Source organism: Spodoptera frugiperda, chromosome 1 (genome assembly GCF_023101765.2).
Source record: "Spodoptera frugiperda isolate SF20-4 chromosome 1, AGI-APGP_CSIRO_Sfru_2.0, whole genome shotgun sequence".
Taxonomy (NCBI): domain Eukaryota; kingdom Metazoa; phylum Arthropoda; class Insecta; order Lepidoptera; family Noctuidae; genus Spodoptera; species Spodoptera frugiperda.
In genome coordinates, this window is record NC_064212.1 from 10,131,117 (window position 1) to 10,152,713 (window position 21,597).

The window sequence follows — 21,597 nt, forward strand, 5'->3', positions numbered from 1 at the left end:
GATAATATTCTTGCCTTTTTCCGCAAAACTTTCTTGATGCCTCTTGTAAGTCTTCAAGAGATGTAATCATTAAGATGGATGGATTAGACAAGCATTACAAAAGTACTTGTGCCACTGTAGACCAATCACTTTTCTTATTAGGCACTGCTGCCAAAAATAATGGAGAGACAATTATATTGATTGAACTTTTTTATATAATACTTGTTTTATATACAGGGTTAAATCTGGTTACTTCAAATTTTATTACATTGTCATAAATGTCTACGCCCCCGGAAAGTCTTGAGTCCACAAAACTTTTATCATAACCTCCGAAATAATTAATGAGATTAAAATCCAGCGTACCTACCTTGTTAGCGGTTCTAGGTCTATTAATAATTTACACTTTCCTTTTTGTTTTGATTAGAATTTGCTGCGTAGAGTTTGCTTAAAAAATAAATTCACATAAAAGAACAATAAATATCAAAACTACTACTAAAAATATTACTCTTGTAGCTCAAAGAAAGCAACTTATATAAAATATAAATAAATACAACTACTTTCTCTAATAGCTAAAATATCTAGACTAGTCTCACTAAAGTGGGCAAATAGAACAAAAAATGTGGAAAGCTATTTTCGTGCGGACGACTGCAGAATTGGATTTATAAGGTCGCATCGCCTAGCTCCCGAAGGATTCCAGCGACTGAAGTTTGTTCTTAAAAAAGTGAATTTTACGGTAGTACTTTCCACAGGTCTAAAAGGTTTTTTATTAACTTACGCGCACGGGCGCAATTAGGGCGCACGTCGAGCAGTTTTGTTTACGATATGTGTGTGTGCGGCTTTATGGTCGTGTATACTAATACGCGAGGTTTATAAAGTACGTTCCCATGTATCTAGCGGGTTTAATGTACCAACATGTTTACTTGAATATTGTATTTGTTTACGATGCAGAGCTGGTCTGTAGCTTTGTGTTATGACTGTCGTTATTTTTAAAATATCCCGTTATTGTTTAGGAACATACGGTTTTATTGTGCAGACTCTAACTTTTGCCTTGCTACGTGTACATGTACAAGTATCCTTAATGGCAAGCACACAATTCATAGAACAAGACAAGCAATTCAGTTTTACATAAAATAAAATGTAAATTCTTTAGGAAAGCAAATAAAGTATAATGAATTCTGTTACCAATAGAGTATTTCGGGATGTTTCACCGACGACAGTAAAAATGTATGAGACATGAAGTGGCACGACGTAAAACTGATATAAAGTTGTAGGATGCGAGTCCGTTGGCGGTGGGGCGGGGTTGGCCCTCAGCCAAGGATTCACCCGTCCATCCTTCGAACTCGCTGAGATAAATTATCGCAAACAAATTGCATTCGTTTGGCCAATGTATTTCAATAATATTTAAGCCTAAGTAGCATTATTGTCAACTGTTGCACTGATATGTATGTAAATAAGTGTCTCTGGTTTTTGTTCGGATTACGTGGACCGAATTTTGCTGTAGTATGTATAACTGGATCGCTATTTCTCGTTATTTTCTTTCGATCTGGGAAGCGCTTCACAGATATCAATCTCTGTTGTTTACAAGAATAAGTAGATAGTAATTACCAGTTGCTAACCTCGGTGAGTTCAATGGGTTCTTGAACTTGCAACCTTTGGATGTGCAGTCAAAGCCGTAGCCTCGGCTATCCGTAGCGCGGCTATTTACAGGTCATTCTTAGCTTAGCTTCTTCAAGGTTTTTGTAAGATAGCGCTACTTGACATAGGAATAAGATTACATTCTATTATATGCCATTTAGTTGAATTTGTCTCATACACATATTACACGTACAATATTAGCTTCTGTTGTACAATGCAATTTTAGAATGAATTTTTGTAACTGATTGGGAAAATCTTCGTGAGTATTAGTATATTCAGAAACGATACCAATGTACTTGTGTCTTGGAATAATGCTATATTAATCACAAAATTCATCTCAATTTTAAATTCTGGAGTATTCCCCAGAGAGTTTTATGAAGCAAATATTGATTTAGATGTAAACATAAGATCAGATCTAATAAAAATTAAAAAAACTATTCTATTTTGTTTTACCTTGAATAAAAGTTGGAGTGTTGTCCGTTTGGTCGTACAACTTGTACATACATACATTTTATATTATCCAATTAGATATGTAGCTATTGTGTTATGGCCGCAGTGCAGACGTTATGCAACGGACCAGCGTTTGGTTACTGCTTCATCAACTCACGGCATCATGTCATCTGCCACTGCAATGCATTAAACTGAAATGGCGTACCTCTTGGGCGTATTTAGCATTTATGACAAATCATAAAATAAAATTGAATTCGTCACATAAACACGGAATGTTAAAACAATTGCTTTTTAATGGACGTAATGTTTTACTACCTGTTCGCTAGACAAATAACGTAGCTAAATCGAGTGAATAGAAAGCAAAATTCAAAGGATTTTGCTACCTTTGCCTATTTTATTTATTCAATTTTAGGTAGGTACCAACAAAAAGTCGTTTATAATGCAGGAGAGTGCAATTGAAAATGGGCCAAAGTGAGCAATTGGAAGTAGGTGTCGTGTATGTTGCCAAAAGCGATGATAAACGAAGCTAATCTCGAATGACTTTAATATTAGATACAGTAAAACCTATTTTGCTTACAATGACTTTGTTGATACTGTAAAAAAAGGTGAAACGCTATTAGATTTACTTTTTTTAATGCTTAGGTATACTTAACATTTTTTTTTTGTATTTTTAATAGGGACTAATATAACTCAATTCTAAAGGAAAAAAATAGATTTTTATAAAATACCGAAACTGTTTTACCTAAATCGATAGGAACTCAAATATTGAAAAAAAAAAAAATTGTTTATGCATTCAATACAATATGGCTGGCTGGAATCAACTAGACTTTTGGAGAATAGCCATAAAATATTTGTTTTTACTATATCTTTTTTTAACGAAAATAAGTCCTTTCATTTTGTAACGGCCAGCAATAATTTTATTTTAAATCTTTTTATTTGAAAAGAAATTACCCAAGCTAATAAAAAATATACGGATTATCCGTATATTTTTTTAAGAAATATTTTTTTATCTCTAGAAAAAGAACCGGCTGAAATCGGTGAAAAAATATGAAAAGCCATAAAATAATATAATTTTTTTAAAAACATCATTAAAAACGGCCTGTATTTTTGTAATAATACTTCTTTACCCAGAATGAACTAGTATTGAGTTATTTCATTGACTTTTTATTAAGTCTCGTTACATTTTGTAAATAATACTATAAGAGTCGGTTTTAGTTTTTACCTCAGTTTTACTATTTACGTACGGTACATTATTTTAGTTGCCTTGCGGCTATGAAATGCCAGAGAGTATTGTGCTGGTAACAATAAAATCCTACATTTTCCTAATTAGCTCTACCAGCATACAGCGGGAATTTTTTGTTTTCTTAACGTAGTGGAGTGAAAAATGTTCTTATATAATGTCTACATTTAAAAAATATGTATTTATTTTAAAAATGTCTAGAGTCTTTCTTCCTATTTTGGTTCTATTCACGAACCTACACTGAAAACGCTTCCATTTTTTAAATAGTTTTTGATAATTCCAATGAATACACCAAATATTTCATATAAAAATGTTAAGCTCAATTAATACTTACTTTATTTAATATTAATACAAATACCTGGTGTCCGAAATGTGCCTTATTACGGTAAGAGTGGATGGGTGAGAGTGAATTAACTTCCTTGCGAGATAATGAATGCTGTGTTCGTCACAATAGACATTGCTAATGCGGTCAGATATACCTGCTACCCTGGTTACTCAACTGCTCTAGTAGACATGATATACTTTAGTTAATCAACTCCTCTGATAAACGTGTGTGCCAAGCTTCACGGACTTTGTTACTGAATCATCATTATTCTACAAGAATAATAGGTAGGTTAATCCGTACAATTACTTGAGGCTTTAAGATGCTTGTTTGTAGCCTCTGTAGTTTTCTTAAAACAGATTTGCAATTGTTTTGCGCAAAATGTTTAGCAAGGAACAATTGAATGCGAGTTTTACTATCAAATCTTTTGACGTTTCTAAATATAAAAATATCTTCAAAGAATATTTACGAGAATTTAGCTATTGTATTAGTAAACGTTGCTTCAAACCGTGTGATTCGTGTACAAATGAATAATTTACTCGAATGTTAGCATATACATATAAATGGCACATAAACAAGACGGCTTTCAAAGGGCCGAGGTGACCGGAAGTCGACCGCCACGCCACCGGACATCGCACCCAATGGTCGGAAGCTTATTTTGTACTTAAGCCCTCATTACTGACTTTATGACAGTTTACGACCTAGATGTACTGAACCTGACTGACGTGTCTGCCAAGTATTGTGGGAGTAGTCACATAAGTTCGGTTGATTAGGAAAGTATTTTGTAGCCATATTTTATATACATATATTTTTTTTTAATTATTAAAATGAAAGTTTACAGCGAGGGCCAAAATACTTACATTTTAGGATAGAAATTAAACTTAAACCTTTTACAATACTAATTGCTTACATTTTACATACACTATTCAGATTGCATATTTAAAAACTTATACGTTAATTTACGTATGACATACGACCTATCGTGAAACACGTCTAATTTTAGGTACTGAGCTATCATCGAGTTCAATAGACCCATCTCTTGCTATTGGTACTGCAGCAGCTCACTTTGTGCGCACGCCTGGTGGCACAGCAAATAATTTCCTCCACCTACGATACCCTTCTGTGCCTTTACCAGCCTCAAGATATCAATTAGGATCTCCCATCAACCCTACTCGTGCTAGCGTTTCTTGTTACTGTTTCAGTTTTTTAAAGTTGTGGTAGGAGGTGATAGTAGTGTATCAGTAGTAATATTTTAACTTGCAGTTTTGCTCTGCACTCATACGTCAGGAATTGTATTAATCTAACCATGCACCTCATAGAGGAGCCATAGGTAATTTTATTTATTTTGAATGTACTAAGTTTCATCGACAAAACTAATGTAGGTATAGGATAACTTATACAATAAACAAAGCAGTTGAAGAAATTGAATTTCTACAAACATTCATTCACTGAACATTTACATCTTTAAAATGCGAAACGACTTTTGGCAATTGCTCTTAAATAATTGAAAACAGTGAATGAACTAGTGTCCATGAAAAATGTATGTCGCGGTTCACGATCGAAGCTCGAGTCGACGGTCCCATAAATTGGACCGCGCCCAGGTGTTACGCTTACTACTTCCTTCGCTGAATTGCCTAGTACGGCGGACGAGGACGGCACCGCGTCGCGAACTGCGAATTATGACCCCCATCTTAAACTTTTTTACACGTGACGAGAAACTTGTCCCAATTCTGCGAACTCTTTTAATAACAAATTTTACTGGATCCTGTCCCCGGAGTGAGGAGTAATATTTTATATCGCAACACTACGACTACGAGCTTCTTCGTCCTGAATACTTCTTTACGACTTACCTACCTGAATTCTGTTGGAGAGGTTCTCTAAAGATTTTGTTTTTAATATAATTATATTATGGAAGCTATTATTATTATTATCTGGAATTTTCGGCGTCAAGCAACTCTGTGGTTCTATTTTCAGCTGTAGGTAAATACAGGTTCAGCGTAAATATACTGAATGTAAATACTTTTGTAAAACTTGACGATATCATTCAGATTTCAGTACACGTTACTTTGTGGTTATTTACTTACCTGTAAAAAAGAGAAGACGTAATTTTTTGTGTATTTCAAGTCGTGTTTATTGATGTGAACATTTTCTTTGAGTGGCATATGTATTTTGTGTTTTCCTTGTTGTAGAAAGCATCGTGACCCCCGGCATGAGGTCGGGGGAGGCGGGCGAGGGCTCGGAGCTGGCCGAGTTCGGCGCGCGCTGGCCCCCGCCCTACAACCAGGGCTACGGGTGGACACGCTCCGCCACACCGCAGCACCCGCCGGCACATCACCTCGCCAGGCACTCCAGGAGCCACCAGGTACACCTGTTCTAGACAACTGACAAATTAAATAATCTAATACTCAAGTAACGTGCAAATGAAAAAAATGAAGAGAACCTTACTTATACACCGGTAATATAAACTCTGTGACCTGAAATGAACTTTTATCTACAGTGAAACTAGACTTACCTACCTATAGTCATCTTACATACGTTGTAATTTTATGTTACTCTTATATCACTGACATAAGAGTTTATAGTGTGGGGCAACTACTCGTGATACTAACCTGTAGTACAATTTACATATATACGGCTAAAGAAAAAAGAAATAACGAAAAAAGCACGTCCAAAACATAGATATCTTTTTGCTATCTCACGCGAGAGGTTGTAAATTCAGTTACATTATTAGCATGTAGGTACATATATACTAGTATATACATAAATAGCACTTATCTGGAGGTACACCTACAATTTGTATAGTCGGGAAACTGGTGTTCATTTCCAATTTTCTGCGGTAACGTGTTTTTTCCGTTTCTACATAATTGGTTCAATTTATATAATTTTGTCGTATCATGTGTGAGTTACTGCTATTGAACGTGACTTAGGAAAAATAACTAAAAAGGGCATGTCGCTGTATATGGGTCGTGTGTTGCTCGTTATTTTGACTGTGTTTTATCAGTAACTTCTGGAATGGGTCAGTCATGTATAAGCACGACTGGCGAAGCGCCGTGTGAAATAACTACATTGAAATTATTTTTCTTCTACATACAAGTAAATTAGAAAACTTAAACACTGGACATTCAAAAAAACAAAGGAAAGCTACAAGTTATTTACTATTTACAAAGCATTGCCATCAATGCTTATCCTCTGACCGAGGAACAGACCAGCCCTCTGATCTGGACTTTACCAATTAAAAGATATAGTACAAAGCATTGTTCCTCAAAGGGTTGGTGTGTGATTAGTCCTTTACAAATTGGTTAGTGATTTTCTAATCGAAAACCTTTTTTATCCGAAAAAGAATTTGTTACCATAGCAAAGATGGCGTCAAATGTGTTTAATTATTATCAATGCTAACACCACTCCAGTGTCATAGGGTTATGTTGTATGAAACCAGTGGTTACAGGACAATCGGCACACGAGCTATGAGGCAGAAGATGCCAGAGGCAGGGCGCGGGGTGGGGTGTACTACTCGCCGCCCGGCACGTCATACACCATCGTGGAGAGACCAGCCTCTTCCCATGGCCACCACACCTCGTACTCACATCACTACGCGGGGAAGCTGTCCCGGGCACCTTACCTCGGCTCCACTACCATTGCAAATAGTGCAGGTGCTTATAAAATGCATATTATGAATCTTAGTAACAATTTGTATGAAGCGCGATCAGTCTTGAAATTCCCTTAGAGCACCGAGTTTGTACAAAACTGAACTAATATGTTTTATTTCTATGCAGCGGGAGCAACGAGCTTGAGAAACAGTACAAACCACCTGAGTGCAGCAAATGGCAAGAAACGCCCGATATCGCCGGAGCAGGTCCTTCGGTTGTTCGGGCAAGGTGGCGCTGCAGCACTGGGGAAAGCGCTGCCGCCGTCGCATCCTCCAGCGCCTCTGCCTGCACCCCTCCCCGCGCGCAGACACTCCCCCGCCAGCAGCCCCAGCAGCACTACGCATCATGTAAGCGCTCTTAATACTAGTAATTGCATTATTTAGACGCCACGACCTAACTGGAGCACTACAAATTAGCCTCCTACAGCGCTCGCCAGAAATTGGGGTTAATTCCGAGAACAATTCGTGATTAATTAGAGTATCAATACTTGTTTAACTTTCTATTCCTTTATTCATGACTTGATTTTTATTTTAGCTGTTAGCAATTAGTACAATATTAGGTATCCGAATCACAAGTTTTATAATTATTACGGTACTATCCTCGATATCCCAATTAATTAAAACAATTTCTTAGGAACGGAACCTTGAATTAAACCAGCTGTTGAAATTGCGGTGGTGCAGCAATTATTGAATCAATACTAGTATCGTCAAGGATGTCAGTGGGTGAATTAAAGTTCCAAAAATAGCTGTGTATGAGGTAGGGCGGGGGCAGGGGTGTCATGTGTGTAAATTATTCCAGGGTGAGGCCGAGCTCGCCAGTCGATACCACTACTTTATTCATGACCACAGCGGCGACCGTTTAGGTGCCGACAATGTGGACATGGCCGCACAGAAATGAATGGGTTTTGCATTATCCGCATATGTACTTAGGTTACTTGTCTAACAAATCACTGGATCAGGTGTCATGCTTGAAATTTCCGATGGACTTGACTCCGAATGGCTGTTAGTTAGATACTTCGAAATAACTAACTTTTACAATGAAAAATATTTTATTGGTTCGTGTGGGAGTGTCCATACAAAACTTATGGTGTCATGGTCACCGTCGGTGCGACTGTCATCGCTACGTTCAGTCGCTTTCAGGAGACAGTGAGGTTTACACTGTATTTAACTGTTATTTATTGTGGAAGTTAAACAACAAATTGTGATTTTACGCAAACTTCCCCTAACTTTATCGTAAAATCGTTAGGGCGGTGTCGTGCCATTTGACCCAATTACACTGCTTTTTTTCAATGTTGGAACGATAAATATTTCAATTTGTGAACGCCGGACTCGTTGACGAAGGCGACGACGGTCTCATTTCCTCGAAGCTGATGTGGTTAGTCGCGAGTCGCGAGACCGCAAGTGTTATAACCAACTATAACTACATAAAACGTTAAAGAGTTGCGGTCAAAAAGTAAACAGCGTTGTTGTAACGAGTTTTGAATTTTAAAAGAGTTATTATCGTGACCTAAGTTCCTGATGCTGTAAGTTTCTGAACAGAAAGTAGCTAGAAAAATGAATGCTTAAAAGGTCTTCAAACAGTGCGTGATGTTTCTCAGTGTCAGCTGGTGTAGTGACGACGCATACCTAAGTGACATTCCAAATTGGATTCCACCCAGAATAATGAGGTAATTAATAGAACTCTACACAAGTATATTAATCAATACGAGTACAAAAATCGATTCTATAGACATGATGAATCACTTTGTTCAAACGTATAAATTGAACCTGAAAACTCGGTTGCAATAATAGCTGTTTTTGAACTTTCGGTTCTAATCAATTAAAGTGTACTTAGGGGCTATTAACATCGCAAACTGAAAGCGAGCAGTTAATCACTGTTGGAAAGTGTAAGATATCTTTAGTAAAGTTATATGAGCCGTCGGTATCCCCGGTGGGGCTCGTGAGCGATTACAGCCGGGATACACTTGTTGAGGTAAATCTGCATACACCGAGTGTTATTACGGAAATATTAGGGATACGACGTTTATAACGTTGAAAGAGAAAATGTTATTGTTTTTAATTTTACCTAAACGTAAATAAGTCTAAATACTATACACGTTGTTTGGAATGGTGCCATTTTTACTCCCTTTAGTCTTTTCCCGCAAACTACTACACTGGGTACAAAGATGAAGCCTGTGGGCGTTGTGTTTAACCAAATTCAATGGAATCCTATTTGTTAAGAGGGTAACTACTTTAAGGACATTCTATCGGTCCTCCAAAATGCCTTTCCTTGGAACTTTAACAGTAATCTAATAATTCGTCAGTCAAAGTTTCATTAATAATCAATCAAATTCCTACAAACAATTTTTATACGACAACAAGCATACATATTAAGCTTATCATATTGCAACGAAGCCTTTGAAAATTTATGCTATCATGCAACTGACACTTAAAAGACGTGGAATAAAATATGCATGAATATTGTACAATGCAAGCGAAAGCATAGTTTTGAAGTAAACCTCGGACGAGATCTGATGAAAATATTCGTGTCGGAACGCGAGCTGTGATCTCGGGGCGGGAGAGCGCGGCGCGGGGCGGCGCGCAGCGCGCGATCCGAGGGCGGCCGGTTACTACAACTTCTTTGAGATGTTAAACGTTCGCCTCGAGGAACATTGTTTACGCAAAAAAGGGGAGCACGTTTTATTGCTTATGAACGCCCCGTCGAGTACAATATTGAGGGAAACAATTCTTTGAGAAGTCACTCGCGTTTCTAGAAATCATTTCCTGTCTCTATATTTGGATCAAAATACCCTTTTGTATTGCACCTTATTGAAGTATAAAGGATTAGAATTTTATTACTAGCAAGCACGCAGAGAGCTGGTACTGGTTCCTATGTGGTTGTGTTATTATTTTGGAAAACACCGCCAAACATGCCAGGTCGCGTCGTAATGTAAAGGAAACACGTCATTTAGTGAAAAATTAATAAATGCGGAAGGCGACCGCGATGGAAGCCTACCGACTAAAGTTGTGTGTGTTTTTTAATTCGAACATACGAGCATGTAGCGAAAATTATGGCTTGTTTGAGAAAATAAAAGGTTAATGTATAGGGGATTTAAATATTTATTTGGACTTTGGAATCATGGAAATGAATCTGACATAGTAAGATTATTTTCTTACTAATATCAAACTGTTCTAACTCGTTACGCTTTCTATGCTATACTCTTAAGAAATTGTTCGCGTTTTTGTCTTTCTCATAGCCCAAAAGTTTTTTTAGGCAATAATAAGCTGCTACCTTCGGTAATTATTTAACAAGCGTCTCTTGAGCGAAGGGCTCACAGCTTTCGCTTTGGGCCAATCACAATCTTAGTTTAAGTATTAAATATGAACGAATCTTTAAATGTAAGAAAAACTTTATAGTCAGATTATATGTATGAGTTGTATTTTGTAGTATAACGATGCGGTAATATTATAAAAGCTAGTAGAAACAATTAAATAAATTGTTTTAACGGACTCGAGGTCGTGGAGAACTTATTGTATTAAAATAATTAAAATAAACTGTTTTAAAATATTTACCATCTTATCTCACATCACCTGAGTTAGGGGTCAGCACTAAATCTTAAGTAGTCTGGTGGTTAGCGTTACGACTGCGCCTACTTGTATCATAGATGTTATTTGCCATCTGGGACCGCTGACGGCTTTTTGTCCTCTTCGAGGCACGTAGGACCGTGGGCGGCCTGATTTACAAATTGATCCTTGGCAAGCACCAGTTCTAAGTTAGATAAGAGAAAGCCAGCACACGATTATCTACATCTAAGCATTGTTTATCTACCAAGACCGATAGACGTTATTTGGCACGTCTGTAATTAAGAAGGTATAGCTTCTTGCTGCTGGTAATTATTGTTGCTAATATATGATGTTTGTCGACAGGCAATATACCGAGGGGGTGAACGAGAGCGACCGTACTCATCGGGTGGGGCGCCGCCGCCGCCGGCGGAACCCGCCACGCGAACCGTCACCATGAGCCGAGACCCTGCCGACTCGCATGGCTTTGGCATCTGTGTCAAAGGCGGGAAGGAGGCAGGTGGGAACCCTTCCTTGGATAAAATGTTCTCAGTGTAATACCCTTGTCAGACAGACAGCGAACACGTGATGAACCGTTTATTTGCTATAAGCGGATACGTGAAACAGAAAACCGTTAGTAGAATGTTTTGTCTACGCGTAAAAAAAATACACGCAACTGTCTCTTACATTCTGATATATTGCCAGACAAAAATAGAGTAATAACCGAGGCTTAAATAGTCAACAAAACCTATTTCGGTGCCAAATATATTAAAATAAATCAAAGGCAGACATAGCGAAATTGTTTCATACATTTTTGGTAGCATTTCGAACAGTGCGATGGCGGCTTTTCAGATAAAATACCTATCGTTCATTGATCACTGTATTCTCTGTAGCTGAAATTGTGAGTTTGTTTTATCACGAAAGGCTAGGAACGAGCGATTTATCGATTATTAGCAAGCGTGGGAGGTACGCAAATAGCTCTGAGAGCGATCAGTACCTAAACAATGACCCCATGCTATTTGTGAAACACGCTTTACGTGTATATGAATCGTTACAATTTTCTTTATTGGTGATGGCAATCCCTTGTGTATATTGAATCGAATACGTACAAGGCATTTGTGTGTATGTTAATTCTTGATTTGGTTTGTGATTTGTCAGATTGAGGGAGAAGTAGTGCCTTTTTGCTGTTTGCTTATGTTATGATTTATGTATACATATCTCGGCTTATTTCAGTTCTTAATAGATTTTGGTGTGTCATATTACATAGATATCTACATGGTTATGATGTATATCTGAGACAACTGTACTGACTGTACTCGATATTGTACTACTTAAGTTGAATTTAGCAGCGATTTTAAGTCAAAGTTTTAAAAGAATATAAAATACCATTCTGCTTGTTTATTCGGGTTGGGTTGCTTGTGGCAACTTCAAACGATAATCCCGCTCGACTGGCAGACGAGACGGCAGGGCGGCGCGCGGCGGGTTATTTAAATTGCATAAAACCTCTTACGAGAAACTGCTTGTCGGCTATTATCCGGGAATCGCACCCATAAGAAAATATTTTTAAATTGCACGTCGAATAAAATACATACATAAATAATAACGCAATTTTTTTTTATAGTTGAAAACAATAAATTTCTTGTCACTAAATTGCGATGAAATCCTGAGATTAGGATACAGAAACTATCTAAAAAAACGCATAGCTTCTAGACTCTTATTAGTAGTTTCTTTTATGTAAATATATTTTGCTACGTTTAAAAATATCCCAATTAAAAATACCTATTATGTAATTTTGTAGACACGTTAGTAAGTACAACATATTCTTAAGTTCACATAGTTTTAATATCCAACCTCAGAGACAAAATAAGATCCTCCTCAGTTTATATTGCATAAAGCCCCATTGTGGAGGTTACATTGTAGCACAGTTTTCAAATTATACGAGTTTCATATCTGAATTTATTCAGCCTGAATATGCTGTAAAAGTGGACAAGAGCAGCTTTGCATTGTGGTTTTCAAAGAAGGTTCTATTAGCGTTCTAAGACAAAAACTTTTAGAATTGTCTATGGATTCGTTTATTTTATTTTGGCGCCATATTATTACGGAGCAATTTCGAATTTCTGTTAATTTTGTTTTATTAAAGTTTTGTTAATTTTAATTTTGCTTCACTGGCTGGTTGTAATGTAGTTGTATAAATTTTAGTTAATGTAATAATATTTAGGCGTAGGTGTGTACATATCGAGAGTGGAAGAAGGTTCGGTGGCGGAGCGTGCGGGTCTGCGCCCTGGGGACTCCATTTTACAAGTCAATGGCACTCCGTTCTCCGGGATCTCGCATGAAGATGCTCTTAAGGTAAGATATTCTGTATAAGATGCCCTGATACTTACCTAGACCTGCAGAAATAAAATATATCTGACATCGTGTACACGTGTACATTTTGTAACTTTTACAACCGCGTTCATATTGTAGTTTATTGATATAATAGTAGTGAACGAACGTAATGACCGCGTTATTAACAAAAATAACAATCGTGAGCCATTTGTTTAATGTTATTGTTTGTAAATGTTACTAAGATCTGTTTTAGTATCTAATTTGGTAGTGAGCCTATTCATCAGCTTAGTTTAGTCAAACACCTCGTTAACTTGGATTCCACATTAGCATATTGTTGGCGGTTGATATCTGTGAATTACACGGTGATTACTATATATGAGGAGGCTCAAGTGAGACCTGTTGCTGTTGGCACTCTGTCCTGACGGTAAGCCAAATGACCGTAAGTGACGCGCGCCAAATGCCTTCACTACCCAACAGTTCGTCTGTTAAGAATATTTTAAACATTTAACTCCAACATACCTGCCAAAACAAAAGGCTCTCGGTTTTCCTGAATGAACCATTAATTTTTTGGGATCTCGGTCAATTTACACAAAGATATTAATGCAGGTTTACACCTTACAGCTTGGTTTGTTGTGGGCTGCGGCTATTTTCTTTTGCCTTTTTTGGTTCGGATTTCATGAGATAAATTTTAATTATGTATGTTTTCGAAGACCTAAACACACATACACAAAGGACAGTTTTATTGGTTTCGTAAGTGAGGGAGTGTATAAATATGACATCTCATAATTTGTGTTTATTGCATTAGATTAAATCTCAAATGAAAACTGAACATTGCTTATTCGGTGCGGCAGTAGAATGTAAATGAGAAAAAATAATTACAGAAGGTACAAAAGTGTAGAACACTCGAGTGACGTTATTATACAAAGTGTTAGCAAGCGCAGACGAGCTCATCCTCTCATACGCCGTGGAAAACACTTACCGGATGATAATTATGTGATTTATATTGCAGCCTGGTCTAGGGAGTTAACGTTATGCATATTACATGTAGTGATGAACGCTAAAAGCTTTTTAAAATTTTAAGCTTTCCAAGCTGGAATTAAGGTATTTCCTTGCAAAGTTTTGTTTAGACGGTGTTTTGAGTCCTTCTCTTACGATTTAAAGAAGTGACAACACTAGGTATGTAAGTATCTGAAAATAAATATTTCTCGTGGTACCTAACATACTAAGCAATATATTTATCTGTCACAAGGAACTCGAAGTGAACGTGTTTAATATCGACTCGCACTGTGCGACATCGGGAAATAGAAATCGTATTTCTGTAGTGAAAAGTATTACAGGATAAATACATGTAATAAAATCGGTTTCTACATTCATACTTGTGGTACGGACTAAGTATTAATTTACTTAAAAACAGTAGGTTGTAATACATGGTCCACTGCTAAAAATTTATCCCTTTGCTCAAATGGTGCCGAATCTAATAACAAATGGGGTGAATTGATGTAAAATGTATACAAATGGCCTCATTGAGCCGACGTCTAGTTTGTCCGTAAAGCCGCTGATTGTTCAATTGGGAGTAATATACACTCTCAAATAAGAGTTTTGAATGGCGTACGAATGAAATAAACATTACATGCTATGTTTGTTTCGTTTAAAAGTAAAAATGCATCATTATAAATTACCTTTTACGATTAATTACTGAGCCAGCTAAACATTATTAAATTAAACAGTTGGTTTTTAAAGAAAGTCCTTCAGTATTTTTGAAGTATACGTTACATTTACATTTCACTGCAGCCAGAATATATTCGACATGCAAACAGACATTGCTGTTGTTTTAAAAATGGCAACTGGACACGATAGAGGGACGTTTTCTATTTCCTTTGTATTGTTGACTGCAGTGGCTGGCATACCGAGACCTTTTTTTTTCTTTCAAATTAATTATACACTATATTTTCCATACGTCCAGTTTTAGTTTCGAGGTACTTTCGTTTTTCCGATAAAAAATAAGTCTGATATTGTTCTTGATTAAAAAAAAATAAAGCTTGTTTCTTATGGGTATGATTTGTAAGACAAAACAGTTGTCTCAAAGAATACTTTCAGAACATAACGTGGTACATTATATTATGTATGTTTTTATCCTATAATATTGCAAATACATAATATTTTTTATCTTTATTGTCTGACGTAAAAACGAGCTTACTAGAACTTTTATGTAAAAGTTGTAACATAAATTATTTAGTTACGGTACTTATTTTGGTAATATTTACTTTTTTTGTGAAAATACGTACCTACCCTATAAATGATTCTGATCGATTTTGATTCTAATTGTTCTGTACAGAAGTTTGTTTAGGTAAACAATAGTATTGACTTTATTAAATAAAGTTAAATAACTCCTATACATTTCTAAGAGAATTCAGGTGAAAGTTCCAAATCTATAGCTTTTATTTTCTTTTCGGAAAAGTTTATCATTTTCTTCGAAGGAACAATCGAGTGTTGTACTTGGAATGATATTGGCAATGGCTGTTATATTTTGTTACTTGTTCCTAAGTTATAATAGCTTCATTTAGTAAGTGCTCATCTTCTGTAGTTATTGTTAATGTTCATGAGTGTTTCTGTAGAAGTCTTATTGGATAATAACGTTACTATATATTTCATAGAAAATGTGTATTTTCTGAAACGTTGCAAAATATTTAGGAATATAATTTAGATACTGGATAAATAGTTGGTGTAGTGGGTGCCGCGTGGGTCAGGTAAGCGGCACTACTTTTGCAGACGTTGTCGGACTTTTCCTTCCGACTTGACGATATCGCTTGATTTACGATGTCGCTTCCTGACATTTACTGAGACCTTTTTGTAAAACACGACTATAGTTGTTCCGTTACAAAGACATTTTGTTATTCATACATATCATTAACTTTTATCTTTAGCCACTATCCTGTTTTTGTAACCACCGCTGTATTTATTTAATAAACGTACGTCCTAATATTTTACAAAACCAGTAGAGTCAGGAAAATATTGTTAGCTGTCTGTGATATATCTCATCTAACTTGGTATATTACGTAAAAGCATGTGGCAGTTTTATAAATGTACCTATTTATGTCAGATAGGGAGCGGGCAGTAGCGCCGCGCCGGCTGGCTGAATGTCGCCAGGCTGTCCCGACCGTTTCTCCACTGGGGCGAACTATCAGCTGACAAGATTTTATCACACAAATAAAAGTAGACGCTTTTTATTAAATGAACCCGAAACTGCGGATAAACTTACTTTTAAACTTTCAAATGTATGTGGAAATGGAGCCAATCTAAAGAGTAGGCAAATTGTAAAAGCGTAATTCGACAAACTTTAGTCGTAAAATCTTGGTTTACTCACTCTACAAGAATATTCATACAATATAACACGGTACTGTACTCCAACGAACATCTTGCGAAAATGACCCATGTACGTAGACCTTTTTTTGAGCAACCCTTGCAATTTTTTACTGACGGTCTCTTTGATAAAGTTGCCCTATTTTAGGGTGATTGCGTGCCTAACCCTAGCATTTCTTTCTAGGAACTATGTACCTAAACATAGCATAACCGGGTTGCTATATATAATATTTATAACTCGGGACTGCAAAACTATACCGTACATCTATATCTAATAATTTATATGCAATACTTTTAGGCATATATGTGTATTTTTGTGTAGCGCATGTTCAATAACTTTAATAATAAAGTCAATCTTACGGTAAATACAAAGAACTCACCTACATGCTTCTACTTTTAAAGCTGAACCTGAATATGTATCTACTGTCAAGATTTATATGACCTTAAGTAACTTTATGGGTATTGGATGGCATAACGGCACATTTATGTGGAACGTAAAATTTAATGCGATACAAAATAAAATTTGTGTTATTCTAGCTATGTACGAGTATGTATATTTTGTGTACGTGAAGGAAGATCCAATATGTTTTACTATTTAATAAGAAAGTCGGCATTTTAATATTAGTATTTTTAAATTTATTGAACCAATTTCTGACAGCTGTTGGTTATATCCCTTTGCTTTAAATTGTATATGTTTCAATAGATGCTGAAATCGTGTCGTCAGCTGACGATGACGGTGCGGACAGCGGGCGCGCTGGTGGGCCGGGCCTCGTGCTCGTGGATGGACCGGTACGGCCGACCCGCATCGCCGCCGCCGCTGCGTCCACCGCGGTCCTCTAGCAAAGACCGCTCCGTACGTAGGGTGAGATAATACTAGAAAAGAGTTTAACCAGTAACTATAACTTAAAATACCTATCTGATATTTGTGAACGACAATCTATGCCACAATGTATCCGTAGACGTCATTTACTTATTGATAAAATCATCAACGATGACGACAGTTGCTTATAAACCGCGTAAATTAATTTATGACATCATAAATTTTATAGTCAATTCCGCAACTCGTAAATATTTAATGTCATTGCATATTGAGGTTAGCAGAGGGTGGGTGGCTTTGTGGTATGCTAATCGTAGTCAACTCACCACAGAATTCTGTCGTTAGTGGTTGTAATGACGTTGGGCCGCAACGCTCGCATCGATCTCCGTGACATGGCGGGCATCACGCATGACCCTGATCATAATATACTACAGCTTGGTGAATGAAGCCATTCTTGAGCCGCTGTGAGCACAGATTACGTGTTTATGGGCCTTTACATTATAATCACGTAACGTGCCAAGCGTTTCCCTAATAGCTATTTCCTTAATGTTCTATCCGAAATGCCATGAATTTTCTCGTATGTACTACGCATTTTCATTATACTTATGTAAGTTGTTTAGGACTAATGTTTCGTAATAAATAGCTAATCTATGAGTTTATGTGCAGGTCGACCTTTGTATAGAGCCAGGACAGTCGTTAGGACTAATGATAAGAGGAGGGCTGGAGTACAACCTCGGCATCTATATCACCGGGGTCGACAAGGATTCCGTTGCAGACAGAGCGGGACTTATGGTAATTATCGTTCCATATTAATCTTATTTTAACCGTTCACGTGTTTGAGCAAATTGGAAATGAAACATAATATTCTTGAAAGTCTAATAATGTGATTGCTTTCACACCGCTGCTCGCAGTACCTACATTTATTTTGACTTTGATAAATAACCAAAGGGCTCAATGTGAAAGAATGACAACTAGGTATATTATACGTCAAATAAAAGGAGGAAATCTGAGACGACAATGTATGTCTAGCCTACATATCATATGATTCTTCATTTGTGAAATGTTATTGAATGAAATGTTGTAAATAAAAAAATGAATAAAAACAACTCCAAACATAACTTCGTTCTGTTAAAGTACATAGAGTAAGTTTACTGTGAATATAAATCTCAATTTAGTGCGCTAAGTTTGGTGCAATTCGTTGTAAATTAACGCGACACCCAGCTCGGAGAAACTTGCGGGGACGGCAGGCAAGAGGCCTTGTGAGAAGGAAATGCATCGAAGTTAGTGCCAGCTGAGGGCGCTTCAAAGTCGGCTAAATTACTCGTTTGTTTCCCATTAAACTTGCAGCTCTATGGAAATGACACTCAACATCGCTGCTAAATGAAGTCTATTTTTAGAGGACTAAGATATTGTAGAATAACTTAGTTGAACAAATATTAATAGTTGGCTGGTGTCGCGGGCAGTAGCGCGAGGTGTGTTGGCAAATTTATAGCATTTGAGTTCGAGGCTCGAACCCACGCTTTCTGCACGCTACGTAACTAAACCCGTACTTCATAATGTTTCAAACTTCGACCACTAACAATTTTCCAAGAATTTTCATTAAATTTTCATTTCCAATTTATTGCTCTTGTTCAATTAGGAATACGGACAACTACAGATATCTAAGATATATACATATAACCTAGTAGTTTACAAATGCTCTTATTTTTACCTTTAGAACAATAAAAGCGGATAATTTTATAATTATATTAAATTCATTCTTCCATCAGGTTGGGGACCAGATTTTGGAGGTGAACAATCAGTCGTTCATCGATGTGACGCACGATGAGGCAGTCGCACAGCTCAAGTACCACAAGCGTATGTCACTGGTGGTGCGAGACGTCGGGAAGGTGCCTCATGCTTGCACTGCGTACGGGGAACGAGAGGCGGCTCCAAGGTATCTTAAAGATCATCTCTTCACTTTTCAAAATCAGTCATTAACTAGAATTTGTTAAGTCTCAGTGTTGACCTAGTAGAGAAATGCTTAGGACACATTTCAATATTCCAAGTATCACAGGCACGTATGAAACTTGCAGATTGTTAAAAAGTTTAAAGCATACTTTTGAAACAAAACAATTTTGGCAACAAAAGGGTAGGCCAGCCCAAGTGAATTATGGTTTTCGTTTTAATGAACGGATGAATGTTGAGTTTTTTTTTGGCAAGTCCCATATCAAATTCCACGGGGCATTTATTATATTGTTTGTTATTAATTACATTTCCCAGAATACTGACAGTATTGTTGCGTTGTATAGCAATGGTTATTATTCCTACTTTTTTGTATCTAATTGGGATGTGGGGTGTAGAACTTTAGGTGTTGTTATGAAATGTGGATGAGCAAGATATGCTTCGATTTTTTTGAAGCATAAGGATCTGTACCGAGGAAATTCAGAGTTAAGTTCCTTATGACACATAGCTCATTGAATTAATATGCTAAAGAAGTAAAGGGAACCGGTAGCTGATGGAGCAGAAAAATATGTTCTCTCCATTTCGGTTCATCGATTTGGAAAGCGCCTTAATATGTGAAAGACGAGGTACATGGGGTATTGTCAAGCGATAAGAAAGAAGTTAATGTCTTCCAGTGTGTAGGTATAGGCTGATATGATAAATGTTGATTAATTGTAATAAATATTTGTCGTAGAATAAGTGGTTGGGGCAAGCGTCGTGGTGCTGCGGCGACGGCGGTGGAGCAGAAAGCTCGGTCGCTGCTGCCCCAGTGCGACCTGCCGGCCATCGCCTACTACATGGAGGAGTACGCCTCCAGGAGACTCACGCCGGACTCCTTCCTCACTGTTGTCAGAGACCTACTTGATACGCCGCAGAAGGTAACTTGTAGTATTAATTCTGAAAATATTTGGAATAAAATCATTACACACGCTACACCTTACACCTTAACTAACCTAAAGGGAATAGACATCCCATAAGAATTATTCGTGCTGACAGTATCGTAAAAACAAGGTTTATTAGATTTAGAGTTTAGACAAAAATCATAAGATTTGCCTCACGTCGTGGATTAGACTCGTGTGTGTATTTCTATTCAGCGGTAAACAAGGGTTTTATTTATAGCTGTATGCAAATTTAAGCCAGTGTGAGAATCGACCCCACAATTCATAAACAGGCTGCGAATCCGCGACCCGCGGTATTTAGGTCACTCCACATACATATCTGGTGACAGCTTATGTAGTTAATTAGGTGACGGTTTGATTCAGCTGTGGTTACATAAACACTGCAGGTTAAGCTTACAGTGATTACTAGTTATTTGTGATTTATTAATTCAATCAGATAATGTAAAGAGAAACATATCATTTCATAATAATTAATCAGGATGGTAAATATTGATTCAAATCTACATATATTTATTTACTCAAAATCTTTTTCTAATCATACATATCACCATTTTAGTCACTTTTAATCATAGTTTATGACTAATGGACGAATCCTTAAAAGGAAAACGATTCGAGAACGTTCGATCTAGTGAGTCACTATGACTCAGAAGATATGTTTTCACGTATTAGGTATGGAAAGCTATAAATAACAGAAATGCGAACACAAAATAATACAGAGTAAACAACCTCATAAAAGTATAATGTATGTTAACAGTTTCGGATACTTTCAAAGACTTCTTTCTTTGCCGAAGTACAGATTGTCCTCTATCGACCCTATTATCTTGGCCCCTCTGATCCCTATTTCGGGACGTTCTGCGCTAATACTTACATCCACTAAATGTTAATGAAAGTATTTGTGTGCGTCGCTCAGGCTTTTGTCCCGTAAGCAATAAGGAAAAGCTGTAACATAAGAATAATGTATTGGATTACTACTGGCTAATTTAGGCGTGGAAATTGTATAGGCTCGTCTCTATCTTACATTTGTAGTTTTACAGTTGTACGACGGAGACATAAATACATTCCATTCAAATCACGTATTAACTAACGTTTATTTTCTCGGCTGAGTTCTGTATCTTGGATTTTATACAATATCAATTGATTCGGAATGAGATCGTTGTTAATTATTCTTGGTTTATCTTTCAACTCACGAACTGAGCTAAAATACAAATTGTAATCAAAATGTTCGTACTTGTTGATTACGTTAGTTGTTCACTTATTAAAGTACAGAATGGCAGTTTGTGCAACCCACTTTAGCTTTACCTGAAACTAGATTTTATTGATAAACAGAAATCCAATTTATTTCGATCGAATCTCTCGATATGAAGTAGAGGTTCGGAAATAGGCCGATCAATTGATTAA

General features: G+C 36.9%; 1 protein-coding gene across 24 annotated transcripts in view; it reads left to right on the forward strand.

Moving 5' to 3' along the window:
- The window catches only part of LOC118273731 (whirlin), a 78,376-nt gene that overhangs the window by 14,007 nt on the left and 42,772 nt on the right, over positions 1-21,597 (forward strand). For 20 of the 24 annotated variants that reach the window (XR_007707659.1, XR_007707660.1, XM_050707792.1 and 17 more), the window contains exons 2-10: positions 5,816-5,988; positions 7,063-7,276; positions 7,400-7,620; positions 11,179-11,332; positions 13,031-13,161; positions 17,204-17,362; positions 17,984-18,109; positions 19,087-19,253; positions 19,995-20,178. Coding sequence is in view for 22 of the 24 variants with exons in the window: in XM_050707792.1 (XP_050563749.1) it covers positions 5,836-5,988; positions 7,063-7,276; positions 7,400-7,620; positions 11,179-11,332; positions 13,031-13,161; positions 17,204-17,362; positions 17,984-18,109; positions 19,087-19,253; positions 19,995-20,178 (1,509 nt within the window). In the remaining 2 variants the exon portion in view is untranslated. The remainder of the gene's footprint in view (positions 1-5,815; positions 5,989-7,062; positions 7,277-7,399; positions 7,621-11,178; positions 11,333-13,030; positions 13,162-17,203; positions 17,363-17,983; positions 18,110-19,086; positions 19,254-19,994; positions 20,179-21,597) is intronic. The other 4 variants (XM_050707814.1, XM_050707836.1, XM_050707823.1 and 1 more) reach the window with 3 other exon arrangements.